Source organism: Pecten maximus, chromosome 3, assembly GCF_902652985.1.
Source record: "Pecten maximus chromosome 3, xPecMax1.1, whole genome shotgun sequence".
In the NCBI taxonomy this organism is placed as follows: domain Eukaryota; kingdom Metazoa; phylum Mollusca; class Bivalvia; order Pectinida; family Pectinidae; genus Pecten; species Pecten maximus.
In genome coordinates this window covers 38,763,412-38,777,780 of record NC_047017.1, presented here as the reverse complement: position 1 = coordinate 38,777,780, position 14,369 = coordinate 38,763,412, and the positions used below count along the sequence as shown (strand labels likewise).

General features: G+C 38.9%; 2 protein-coding genes across 3 annotated transcripts in view; both read left to right on the top strand.

Annotated features, from left to right (window-relative positions):
• The window catches only part of LOC117324128 (WD repeat-containing and planar cell polarity effector protein fritz homolog), a 57,867-nt gene extending 52,963 nt beyond the window's left edge, over positions 1-4,904 (top strand). The window contains exons 26-29 of one of the 2 annotated variants that reach the window (XM_033879795.1): positions 373-473; positions 723-763; positions 969-1,195; positions 1,560-4,904. In XM_033879795.1, the coding sequence (XP_033735686.1) occupies positions 373-473; positions 723-763; positions 969-1,019 (193 nt within the window). In that variant the 3' untranslated portion in view covers positions 1,020-1,195; positions 1,560-4,904. Of the gene's footprint in view, positions 1-372; positions 474-722; positions 764-968; positions 1,364-1,559 lie in introns of both variants that reach the window. The other variant, XM_033879794.1, reaches the window with a different exon arrangement.
• A 5,267-nt stretch (positions 4,905-10,171) lies between these two features.
• On the top strand, positions 10,172-13,450 carry LOC117322745. Its single transcript, XM_033877684.1, has 4 exons — positions 10,172-10,186; positions 11,043-11,128; positions 12,606-12,690; positions 12,853-13,450. The coding sequence occupies exons 1-4, from the start codon at positions 10,172-10,174 to the stop codon at positions 13,207-13,209; spliced, it is 543 nt and encodes a 180-aa protein (XP_033733575.1). The 3' UTR covers positions 13,210-13,450.
• Positions 13,451-14,369: the final 919 nt, after the last annotated feature.

The following is a 14,369-nucleotide window of genomic DNA, read 5'->3' as shown; positions in this document are numbered from 1 at the left end:
CTCCTGTTTTTTTCTGTCTCTGTTTTTGTCTCTGTGTCCTGTTTTTGTTTTGTTATGTTTTTGTCTCTGTCTATGTTTTTGTATATGTATTGTGTTTTTGTTTATGTTAATGTTTTTTATGTATTATGTTTTTGTTATATATTTTGTTTGTTGTTTTTGTTGTATATGTCTAATGTTTTTGTATCTGTTATGTTTTTGTCTCTGTCTCCTGTTTTTGTTTCTGTTCTGTTTTTTGTTTTTGTTTTGTTCGTTCATGTTTTTGTATATGTATAATGTTTTTGTTTATGTGTAATGTTTTTGTATATGTATTAATGTTTTTGTTTATATCTCGGTTAACTTGTTTTTTCTATGCTGGGTTTATAACCATTACAGGTATCTACCTTACCCTGATGATGTTGGGGTGGAGTCCGACCTCATACAGGATTATACAGATGCCTTACGTATTGATGACCCATCATGGATCCACACAGCAGGTACACAGAAAAAAACCTTAATGTTATGTGGTTCATGGTGTTTGTTTTTATACAGGGTTATTATAATATTTTAGGTAAATGGCATGAATTTTGCTTTTACTATGAAATAGTATAATGTGTTGGTTAATATCAGTGACTGGTTTATATTTACACGGTGTTAATCTGTTGGTATCTTCTGTCTGTTTGATATGACAAGGAATCCTTACTTATACGTACTAAACAGTAAAATGATATCTTTATTTGTTCTAGGTTTGCATCACCATCAACAAGAGGATTCCCCAAACCCAGAGGTAACAAATTACCGTCAAATTGGATTGTCTCCCTTTTACTTATTGGTTGTAGTAAGGAAATGATCTATATCTCCACTATTAAACTTTTAAAGTCAGTGATAGTATTATATCAATTCTGGTGTGTCATGTTTTATGTTGTATTTTAAAACTAAATTTTGTCAGATTGTATTGATAGTAATAACAAGGCATCATTATAATTTTTCAGACTGAAGAGGATGACAGTTCTGCCAACGTGATTCACTTTGGAGTCGTGTGACTTTATACTTAAATTACACCACAATTTCAGTGTTAGGTCACCCCTGATAGGTGTACAGTGTTAGGTCACCCCTGATAGGTGTACAGTGTTAGGTCACCCCTGATAACTGTACAGTGTTATGTCACCCCTGATAGGTGTACAGTGTTATGTCACCCCTGATAGGTGTACAGTGTTAGGTCACCCCTGATAACTGTACAGTGTTATGTCACCCCTGATAGGTGTACAGTGTTAGGTCACCCCTGATAGGTGTTCAGTGTTAGGTCACCCCTGATAGGTGTACAGTGTTAGGTCACCCCTGATAGGTGTACAGTGTTAGGTCACCCCTGATAACTGTACAGTGTTAGGTCACCCCTGACAGGTGTACAGTGTTATGTCACCCCTGATAGGTGTACAGTGTTAGATCACCCCTGATAGGTGTACAGTGTTAGGTCACCCCTGATAGGTGTACAGTGTTAGGTCACCCCCGATAACTGTACAGTGTTAGGTCACCCCTGATAGGTGTACAGTGTTAGGTCACCCTTGATAACTATACAGTGTTAGGTCACCCCTGATAGGTGTACAGTGTTAGGTCACCCCTGATAACTGTACAGTGTTAGGTCACCCCTGATAGGTGTACAGTGTTAGGTCACCCTTGATAACTATACAGTGTTAGGTCACCCCTGATAGGTGTACAGTGTTAGGTCACCCCTGATAACTGTACAGTGTTAGGTCACCCCTGATAACTGTACAGTGTTAGGTCACCCCTGATAGGTGTACAGTGTTAGGTCACCCCTGATAACTGTACAGTGTTAGGTCACCCCTGATAGGTGTACAGTGTTAGGTCACCCCTGATAGGTGTACAGTGTTAGGTCACCCCTGATAGGTGTACAGTGTTAGGTCACCCCTGATAACTATACAGTGTTAGGTCACCCCTGATAGGTGTACAGTGTTAGGTCACCCCTGATAACTGTACAGTGTTAGGTCACCCCTGATAGGTGTACAGTGTTAGGTCACCCCTGATAACTGTACAGTGTTAGGTCACCCCTGATAGGTGTACAGCGTTAGGTCACCCCTGATAACTGTACAGTGTTAGGTCACCCCTGATAACTGTACAGTGTTAGGTCACCCCTGATAACTGTACAGTGTTAGGTCACCCCTGATAGGTGTACAGTGTTAGGTCACCCCTGATAACTGTACAGTGTTAGGTCACCCCTGATAGGTGTACAGTGTTAGGTCACCCCTGATAACTATACAGTGTTAGGTCACCCCTGATAGGTGTACAGTGTTAGGTCACCCCTGATAACTGTACAGTGTTAGGTCACCCCTGATAACTGTACAGCGTTAGGTCATCCCTGATAGGTGTACAGTGTTAGGTCACCCCTGATAGGTGTACAGTGTTAGGTCACCCCTGATAACTGTACAGTGTTAGGTCACCCCTGATAGGTGTACAGTGTTAGGTCACCCCTGATAACTGTATAGCGTTAGGTCACCCCTGATAGGTGTACAGTGTTATGTCACCCCTGATAGGTGTACAGTGTTAGGTCACCCCTGATAGGTGTACAGTGTAAGGTCACCCCTGATAGGTGTACAGTGTAAGGTCACCCCTGATAGGTGTACAGTGTTAGGTCACCCCTGATAGGTGTACAGTGTTAGGTCACCCCTGATAGGAGTACAGTGTTAGGTCACCCCTGATAACTGTACAGTGTTAGGTCACCCCTGATAGGTGTACAGTGTTAGGTCATCCCTGATAGGTGTACAGTGTTAGGTCACCCCTGATAGGTGTACAGTGTTAGGTCACCCCTGATAACTGTATAGCGTTAGGTCACCCCTGATAGGTGTACAGTGTTAGGTCACCCCTGATAGGTGTACAGTGTTATGTCACCCCTGATAGGTGTACAGTGTTAGGTCACCCCTGATAGGTGTACAGTGTTAGGTCACCCCTGATAGGTGTACAGTGTTAGGTCACCCCTGATAGGTGTACAGTGTTAGGTCACCCCTGATAGGTGTACAGTGTTAGGTCACCCCTGATAGGTGTACAGTGTTAGGTCACCCCTGATAACTGTACAGCGTTAGGTCACCCCTGATAGGTGTACAGTGTTAGGTCACCCCTGATAGGTGTACAGTGTTAGGTCACCCCTGATAGGTGTACAGTGTTAGGTCACCCCTGATAGGTGTACAGTGTTAGGTCACCCCTGATAGGTGTACAGTGTAAGGTCACCCCTGATAGGTGTACAGTGTTAGGTCACCCCTGATAGGTGTACAGTGTTAGGTCATCCCTGACAGGTGTACAGTGTTAGGTCACCCCTGATAGGTGTACAGTGTTAGGTCACCCCTGATAGGTGTACAGTGTTAGGTCACCCCTGATAGGTGTACAGTGTTAGGTCATCCCTGATAGGTGTACAGTGTTAGGTCACCCCTGATAGGTGTACAGTGTTAGGTCACCCCTGATAACTGTATAGCGTTAGGTCACCCCTGATAGGTGTACAGTGTTAGGTCACCCCTGATAGGTGTACAGTGTTATGTCACCCCTGATAGGTGTACAGTGTTAGGTCACCCCTGATAGGTGTACAGTGTTAGGTCACCCCTGATAGGTGTACAGTGTTAGGTCACCCCTGATAGGTGTACAGTGTAAGGTCACCCCTGATAGGTGAACAGTGTTAGGTCACCCCTGATAGGTGTACAGTGTTAGGTCACCCCTGATAACTGTATAGCGTTAGGTCACCCCTGATAGGTGTACAGTGTTAGGTCACCCCTGATAGGTGTACAGTGTTATGTCACCCCTGATAGGTGTACAGTGTTAGGTCACCCCTGATAGGTGTACAGTGTTAGGTCACCCCTGATAGGTGTACAGTGTTAGGTCACCCCTGATAGGTGTACAGTGTAAGGTCACCCCTGATAGGTGTACAGTGTTAGGTCACCCCTGATAGGTGTACAGTGTTAGGTCATCCCTGACAGGTGTACAGTGTTAGGTCACCCCTGATAGGTGTACAGTGTTAGGTCACCCCTGATAGGTGTACAGTGTTAGGTCACCCCTGATATGTGTAAAGTGTTAGGTCACCCCTGATAGGTGTACAGTGTTAGGTCACCCCTGATAACTGTACAGTAATAGGTCACCAATCTCCCTGAAAGCTGTATATTTCTGTACAGTTGATTTATCGGCCAAAATAATTTTCATTTTTATCATGTGATAATTTATTATTAAAACTACATACCCATTTATACACTTATCCTGATATGACAGAAGAGTTAGTCACCCCATGTGGTATCCAGCAGCCTCACACTCCACATGTGGTATACCCCTATATCATGTACTGTCAGAACACGTTCAGTACACCAGTATTTCTATAACTGGCATAATTCCACAGCATGGAAAACAATACAAACATTTCTACATCATGAAATAAAATGTTTTGATCCATTAAAGATGAAAACACAAAATGTCAAAGAACAAAACAATAAAATGCCAATGTACTTTCCAGTAATTGATGAGAGTTGTGATTGAGTGAGCCTCAATTGGCCAGTATTTATTTTTTTATGATTTCCATAAACCAAAGAAATAATTCCTTATTTCTGTATTGAGTACGCTGTACGTGGTTGTTAAGGATGTGTTTGTATTTGTACCATTATCTGATGGATTTAGACATTACACATCAGTTGTATTACATGTACTTAAAATGTGGTGGGTAGAGTGTTATTTCATAGCAACAGATATGCCATCATGTTATAAATCTCAGTATATTTACAAGCCATCCTGCTATTTTGTACTGATATTTATATGCCATTTACATGGACCACTGCTTCTTGTATAAAGTCTGACCTCAAGGATTTTGTTTTTGAAATATTCCTTGCTCTTGTAAATCGTAGGTTCCAAATATGATGATAACATATCATATTCGTCTTTTGCTTTATAGTCTATTGTGTTATATATTTTGATAGTGTACATTATATGTGTAAGTGTTCATGGTGTACATTATATGTGTAAGTGTACATTGTACATGGTGTATATTGTACATGTAAGTGTACATTATACATGGTGTACATTGTACGTGTAAGTGTACATTGTACATGTAAGTGTACATGGTGTACATTGAACATGGTGTATATTGTATGTGTAAGTGTACATTGTACATGGTGTACATTGTACATGTAAGTGTACATTATACATGGTGTACATTGTACGTGTAAGTGTACATTGTACATGTAAGTGTACATGGTGTACATTGAACATGGTGTATATTGTATGTGTAAGTGTACATTGTACATGGTGTACATTGTACATGTAAGTGTACATTATACATGGTGTACATTGTACGTGTAAGTGTACATTGTACATGTAAGTGTACATGGTGTACATTGAACATGGTGTATATTGTATGTGTAAGTGTACATTGTACATGGTGTACATTGTACGTGTTAGTGTACATTATACATGGTGTACATTGTACATGTAAGTGTACATGGTGTACATTGCACATGGTGTATATTGTATGTGTAAGTGTACATGGTGTACATTGCACATGGTGTATATTGTATGTGTAAGTGTACATGGTGTATATTGTATGTGTAAGTGTACATTGTACATGGTGTACATTGTACATGTAAGTGTACATTATACATGGTGTACATTGTATGTGTAAGTGTACATTATACATGGTGTACATTGTATGTGTAAGTGTACATGGTGTACATTGCACATGGTGTATATTGTATGTGTAAGTGTACATGGTGTACATTGCACATGGTGTATATTGTATGTGTAAGTGTACATGGTGTACATTGCACATGGTGTATATTGTATGTGTAAGTGTACATGGTGTACATTGCACATGGTGTATATTGTATGTGTAAGTGTACATGGTGTATATTGTATGTGTAAGTGTACATTGTACATGGTGTACATTGTACATGTAAGTGTACATTATACATGGTGTACATTGTACATTTAAGTGTACATTATACATGGTGTACATTGTACGTGTAAGTGTACATTGTACATGTAAGTGTACATTGTACATGATGTACATTGTACATGTAAGTGTACATTATACATGGTGTACATTGTACGTGTAAGTGTACATTATGCATGGTGTACATTGTACGTGTAAGTGTACATTGTACGTGTAAGTGTACATTGTACATGTAAGTGTAAATTGTGCATGTAAGTGTACGTTGTACATGGTGTTCATTGTATGTGTAAGTGTACATTGTACTTTGTACATGTAAGTGTACGTTGTATTGTAAGTGGACATTGCACATGGTGTACAATGTACGTACATATTTGTGTGGGAAGAGATGTGTTATACATGTCAGTAAGTAAGAAGTTAACGGAGAGCAAGGTTTGTGTACATGTAATTGCCAAAGTATATATTTTATAGATTTATATTAAATCGGGTTGGAATTCTATATCATGTTTGTTATTTTTACTTGTTTTTGTTTTTGTTTTGAAGTTGTGAACACCACAACTTTGACTTTCTTTGTTAGGGATATGATCCTAAAACATCACAATAATACATATGTAGGGTTAGATCGTTGTGTCCTGGACTTGGCACCTACCTGCCTAGTCCGCATTGATAATTATAAATGATTATTAACAAGCCAACGGTCAGAATTTTGGAGCCAGTTTTAGTGGAACCTATCTATAGCGGACTCTGTTTATTACGGAGTCTGGATTGGGGTTATGTCCCTTTGTGCTGAAGTATTAAGAATATATATGCACTCATAATGATGTATGTCGGAAAGAAGTATTTATCTGAATCATCTTTGTATTTTACTATACCGTATATACATGTACAAACAGCACGAAACAATTACAAAGTACATTGCGCGAAACTGTATAGAGTACAACACGTGACGGTAGCTGCCGGGATATGATGATGGAGGTAAACTGTATTTCACTTTTAACCTGTAGAAAAGGTCGACATGGACTCCCGTAGTTCTGGTGAAATTTGAAGAAGACTAGAGTATCCGGGGGATCTATTGATAGGCCGGAGAGTGTGTCACCCAGATACATTGTCGTGGATGTCCAGATGTCCATGACTTGATACTCTGTTTTGTCGCAAACAAACCAGGGTCATCAATCACTTTAGGTTTTGTCGCTATGGGTGACGAGCTGGGAGAGCGAGGCATGTATATATGGGACACGGCTAATATAAGTTCAATAACGTGTTTTATTTCGTTGTTTTTAGACAAAACAATATATTTCGACTAGGGTTATGAAATACTCCGTGTACCCGATAGTGGACGGATAAAACATACAGAAAATGTAGTTTCATAATGAGTATATATATTTACCTTTTCCAATGTTATGCCGGACACTGGGAGACGATTAGCTACGATAACGTAGATCTGGACGACGGACGGACAATTTCTGACAGATGGTCGCCGTCAGAGAGACGGACGGACAATTTCTGACAGATGGTCGTCGTCAGAGAGACGGACGGACAATTTCTGACAGATGGTCGTTGTCAGAGAGCGGTGTATGCAGGGTATGGAAACTCGTTCTAGGTGACGATGAGAGATACAACAGAAACATAGATTGAAATTTTACCAAGGCCAATGAACTTATTTCCATCACAGAATGACGATTGTGGTGCAAGTTTTATATATAGCTGACTAATGTTTCTGAAACACGGTCGAAATTGTTTTAAAGAATAATTCTTGTTTTTTTTTATTGTTTACTGGTGTGTAAACTGGATGGTTTTTTTTTCAGATATTTTGAATGACGTAACGTGCGTCATGTTGACATATCTGTATATGTAAAAATGCAGTTTACAAACCAGTAAACGAGTTATTAAATGTTACTAAAAAAATAAAATCGGCATTCTTTTTTCTGCGTTATACGAATTGACGTAACAGCCGGACAATTAATAGAATCGCAAAACAGCTGGTTCCAATTTGGCGGGAAAGGTTGTCATCTCCAAGAATAAATATAGTTCCACAGTAAAGTCGTTTTTTTCAATTCCTGTAAGATATTTCAAACATTTTTTTTCGTCGTTATATCTTAGTTAATTCTACCATATTCCATTCATATTTTATTGGGGAAAAGTCCAAACAGAGACGAAAATAGTCATTGCGCATTCACATGCACCGGTACGGCTTATGTATTCCTACGCGTCCAATTTGATGTTTAGACACTTGTAAGCGATGTTCTCGTTGGTATTCGGTTACATAACGAACATGCACCGGAAATATAAATATTCAGTTGTAATCACTGACTTATGTTAGTCACATTCTCGGATCCTCAACACTGAATCATTTCCGCCAGGTTTATTGCATTCTGACTGATCATGTGCTCAGTAAACCCTGAAATGAATGTCCTCGTCCCTTAGTTTCCTGTGGGGAGCCATCTGATCTAGTGATTTTGTAACGAAGACTTCTCTTAGACTGTATTACCCGTCGTGGTTTTTTCTACTTTCCGTTAGGCTTCATTTCTATATGGGCTGCCTAGCTGTGAGAAATGGTATTAAGGCAGATAATACAGTCTGAAAACGCCTTGCGATATACCGGAAATATGTCACAATCAACTCTTGAAAACCGGAAGTCCGTCATGGTGATTGTGGCGTCATCTGTTTATTTCATGTGTTATCTCATAATTTAATTTTGCTTGTAACAAGCATTTTCATTGGCTCAAAAAATTATCTTATCATCTCATAACATAAATAATGACTGTGACGTCAGCGGAGTAATTGTTGTTCACGGGATCTTGTATTTATCGATGTGTTTTTAAATATCTGGAGCAAAATAAACATGTTAAACTTAATGAAAATGTTTCTTATCGTTGTTAATTAAATTATAAGGGTTAACTGTAATATTTTGTTTACGTTATTGAGGAATAACCCTTAATTATCAACGGGATACACGAATATGTTTCGCTCTCATATTCTTCTTGATTTCTTCGAGTTTCATTTCAAACTACAGTAATTGTCAAAGGCAAAGTTATCTAGGTAAGTGATTTGTATGATAAAGATTGGCAAATTCTATTGAGGATCTTTGGGGGTACTGTAGGTCTGTAACTTCAGCGTTAGTTTTAGTTCATTCGTTGTTAGCATCTTCTTTCTTCTAGTGACGCGTCTTCTTTGTCACATATTAATGCACAGATTAATGTAGCACTTTGGTCTATTGTTTATTGATTCTTGACTTAAAAGTGATTGTAGGGGTGTGTTTACTACTTGCTTTGGAAAGCCATACCAAAAATCGGTAAACATCACTGAATATTCACTTTAAAATCTATGATCACTATGTAAGCCATGGTTACGATTGATAAGCTTTTGTGTAATTTTGCTGGGGATCGGCAAAATTTACAGTGTTCCATATTTTTATATAACCTCTGAGATTGTGCATCTGCAATACACTTTGAACCTTATGTCAATATTGTGTTTTCTGTAATGTGTTGGTACAGGAAATGATCTTTGAGACATTCTACAAAATCTTAACAAGGTGAATTTATTGGGTCTGTTGTTGTTTCCAGTTGCCAGTTAATGTTCTTGTAATTAAAGTTCTCTCACAAGCAATAAGTGACTTGACTTGTTAGTACATTGTAGCTGCTTCGAATAAGATTCATGGAGTTTTCCTCTGAGCTTGATTGACTTCTATATAAGCAACCGACCAAAAGCTTATATGTGCCCTGCAAATTTAGCCTACACTAAATCATTTCCTTAAATGGTATGTCCATAAGACTATCTTCTAGCTCAGCTGCCTTCAAGTTCAAATTTAATGTACAGCAGTGATCCTCTGCCTTCTGTTGTGGAATTCATGAACACATCAAAGTCTTGTGATGGTTCATGGATATGGGCATTTCATGATATTATTGAGGGTTGTTCTTCAATTTTATGTTGTAGCTCATTTCTTTTATTGAGTAATGTATCCACATTGCTATACATTACTTTAACTTGAGTGAGAGTTTTATCTACAGTGCTAAAATTTGTGCTGCTACAACTTCTATCATATTGCTCCCCTATGAGGTCTGCATTATTTAGAATAGATCGGTCCCCCTTACTGTACATACATGTATCTACCCGTAATTCGATATCACGACGATTTTATATTATCACGTTAACTCTTTTTTTTACTTTAGATTTGTGATGGATAATTTGCGCACTCAGAGGAGACAATTGCGAACACGCCGACAAGACGACATACAGTCACAAGGCCGTGATCCGATTCATTTGACCAGGATGGACGACACTTTGGTAAATGGACCTCGTGTTAAAACTTATAAGCCTAATTTCGTTAAGATTTGGAGACAAATTTCATTAAATAATTGAGAGATACCAGCTAAAAGAAGATTAGCTGCAGAGCTATTTACCGTAAGACGGATGTCTTAATAACCTGAGACACGCCCCCACAAATATTCCTATTGCCAAGTTTATATTATGTAAGGAGACTTACCACAATACAATCTCCGTATGGTCTTCCAGCATGGCAACACCAAGTGTTATAATTTCTTCTAATAATAATCAAGCAAATTATATAAGATATATTATATAATTATATTGCTGTCATGTACTGTATGTGATATCTTATATACTTTATGAACTATCTTATATAATAAATTATATAATATGGTTAATTACTCGATCAGCATTGCTCCATGAATAAATGACAACATATCATAGCCTAGTGTTGTTTTTAACTGCTGTAAATATCAGTCCAAAGCGGCGCGTTGAATGTTTAAAATGTTTTCTTTTACAATCCTGTCAAATTGGTAGATTTCTGTCAATTTAAATGTATATAATTTATGTTATGTCCTCATCCAGAAAGTTATCCTGAAAAAAAGATAGCTGTCGGCGCCAAGTCATTAACAACAACAGTTTACTATTGGTCTGGACCAAAACACGGAAAGACGCATATCCAAGACAGGTTTCATTGGTCCAAACCAAAAGGTCAGGACGACGCGCCAAATAAACAGGAATTTTTACAAATATATTCACGAACATACGGTAACCATTTTTTCTCCATTTACAAATCCAATTAACTTAGCAATGTGTTGTTTTAATACAACATAAAAAAATTGCATTTAATATATTTGTATATATTTTGTTTCAGAATTCAAATGTTAAGGACCGCCTGTCACCAGACAAAAAACAGACAAAGGCTGACATATCTCAGCTTGCTGGATTTTTAAAGGTATAGTACACAGACAGATCACAGCTACAGTTTGGACCGGAATATCATACGTTATCAGTATATAGCCAGTCCGTATGATCATCATATTGTTTTTAATGTCAGATTCGAAATCAAACTTATTTTGCTACATCTCTAATTCTCCACACTCCCCATTACCCGTATAAAATATATTATCATTCCTTTCCATACAGAAACGTTCTATCTCGGACGGTCCCCGTACGACTACCCACACTTCTGACGTCACTAATAAACCCGGTCATACATGTGGTATCGCATCTGTTAAAGAAAATTCCAGCATCCCGTTTTCTACACCTAAACAGGTATTTACTATATATTTCACAAGTTCGTGTCGATATTGTAATGTTCATATACCTATATACCTTTATTATCTGTTGCCGTTCTCTAAGTATGTTTCCTTTCACTGCTGTCGTTCTCTAATTTTGTTTCCTTTCACTGCTGTCGTTCTCTAATTTTGTTTCCTTTCTCTGTTGTCGTTCTCTAAATATGTTTTCTTTCTCTGTTGTCGTTCTCTAAGTCTGTTTCCTTTCTCTGTTGTCGTTCTCTAAATATGTTTTCTTTCTTGGTTGTCGTTCTCTAGATCTGTTTCCTTTCTCTGTTGTCGTTCTCTAAATATGTTTTCTTTCTCTGCTGTCGTTCTCTAAGTCTGTTTCCTTTCACTGCTGCCGTTCTCTAAGTCTGTTTCCTTTCACTGCTGCCGTTCTCTAAGTCTGTTTCCTTTCACTGCTGCCGTTCTCTAAGTCTGTTTCCTTTCACTGCTGCCGTTCTCTAAGTCTGTTTCCTTTCACTGCTGCCATTCTCTAAATCTGTTTCTTTTCTCTGTTGCCGTTCTCTAAGTCTGTTTCCTTTCACTGCTGTCGTTCTCTAAGTCTGTTTCCTTTCACTGCTGCCGGTCTCTAAGTCTGTTTCCTTTCACTACTGCCGGTCTCTAAGTCTGTTTCCTTTCACTGCTGCCGTTCTCTAAATCTGTTTCTTTTCTCTGTTGCCGGTCTCTAAGTCTGTTTCCTTTCACTGCTGCCGTTCTCTAAATCTGTTTCTTTTCTCTGTTGTCGTTCTCTAAGTCTGTTTCCTTTCACTGCTGCCATTCTCTAGATCTGTTTTCTTTCTCTGTTGTCGTTCTCTAAGTCTGTTTCCTTTCACTGCTGCCGTTCTCTAAATCTGTTTCTTTTCTCTGTTGCCGTTCTCTAAGTGTGTTTCCTTTCACTGCTGCCGTTCTCTAGATCTGTTTCCTTTCTCTGTTGCCATTCTCTAAGCCTGTTTTCTTTCTCCGTTGCCATTAACCAAATCTGTTTTCTGTCTCTGGTAAGCGTCATGGACATATTGCTACTGAAATCTAATATATCTATGTCAACATTTGTGTTTTCTGTCCGTCGACCTATACTTAACCGTTGTGTGTTTTTCCTGAAACATTCCATGAAAATATCCACGGTCTAAACAGTTTTCCTGAATATTATTTTCCATAAGTGTAAAGGCTGACAGTGAGAGGTCGGTAGGGGTGATTGAAGGCAATGACACCGAGGATGATTTTGACTACAGCCTAGATCTTATGGTAAGTTTATCGGCGGGAAATGACAAAATTAAAGTTGTACATCAATGAGTCAGTCTTCATCATACAATTGTAAGTTTGTGAGTCGGTTGCCTCATATATAAGATCTGATGCTTGGTAGAGAAACTTTCATGCGATCTTTGACATATTTTATCGTCATTTCAGGGAGAGCACAGTCTCGATGCAGGTGATAACAAGAAGGAACCTTCAACCTTTGAGGCTGGTCAGTCAACTTATAGAACTAGGACACCAGTAAAACAAACAAATACTGACGTATCTCGCAATACTATCCCATGTGTTTCAGTGTCACAAGAGGATACCAACTTGTCCCACTATTTCACTCCCGAGATCGACTTCGCGCTGGGTACGACACCAGACAATGGGGAGTATGATATTTTCATGAACAGTAGGCGTGGCTACACATATATCAACAGCAGCAGACACAGGGGTATCAAGAGAAGAATCACTTATGATGAGGACCAACAAGATCCCCTCCCTTGCAAAAGGCTGAGGACGTGTTGATACAGCAATATGTCTTGTAACACATGGTTATATTGATAACGGGTGTGGCCGTATTGACCAAGACATGGTCACCGTAAAAGACTTTGCGGATTGTATCAATTGTTAGATGCACGTGTAGTACATGTGTATGATGTTGCCCAAGTCGTCACACCATACAATGGTCGTCAATCGTGGTGTGTCTGTCTTAGTAGTTGTTGTGTATGTCCGATATATCTGTTGGTCCGTTTGTCTGTTCGTGTTGTCCAAAAATCTGTGCTCTATGTTCAAGGAAGAAGCTTGTCATGGTCACTCGGTGGTTATTGACACTCAGAATGATACACACCAATCATTTTGATTGTCAGAACGTCTGCCGTTTGACTGAAGCTCTTTCTTATTGGTTACTTAAGTATTTCCGATATTTCTGCCGGTCCGGTCTGATATATTGTCTCCATGTGTCTGTCTGTGATTGGGGGTGGGGTAGGGGTATTTGTGTATTTGTCTGTGATTGGGTGGTTAGGTTTGTTACATATATGTTTGTGTTGTCTGGCTGGCTGAGAGGGTGATGCTTAATGTCCGTGTGTTTGTCTGTTCCTCCTTACATGTCTTATATTGAGGACGTGACGTCGAACACTGGGTACATTTGCGGTATAATGTGTTACTCCCATTTGGAGTCTGGGTGTATTTCTGATTTCTTGTGTAGATCTATAATCAACACAGCACATTCTTGTTTAATAAAATCAGTCTACCTTATATATTCGTTTGTTATACTTGCACAGCTGCTAGTTAAAATCTGGACACAATCAAACACCTGAAAATATAAATAAAGAAAAATAAAACATTAGACAAGTCTCGGAGATACCTCGCCGCTGATTGTCTAACTTGCTCACAATGGCACTGTCTTGGTCGGACACAAATGTCAGAAAAGAAGGCTGTTGTTTCGGTGACAAAATCTAAGGATTATTTCAAGCCAAAGTGTCATTTATTCATTACACTTTGTACTGTTAATCCTTCCTTGTTATTCCGTTGTCATCATCCCAGTTCATTCCTCTGATTGGTCTTAATTAGTTTACTCTTCAAACTTAGTAAATCCATCCGACAGATCATATAGCACGTGGATGAGTGCTGGCAACCTTCGTCGGCATGGTTCTGCTCCATCCAGGGTCCGTATAGCTGTATACTGG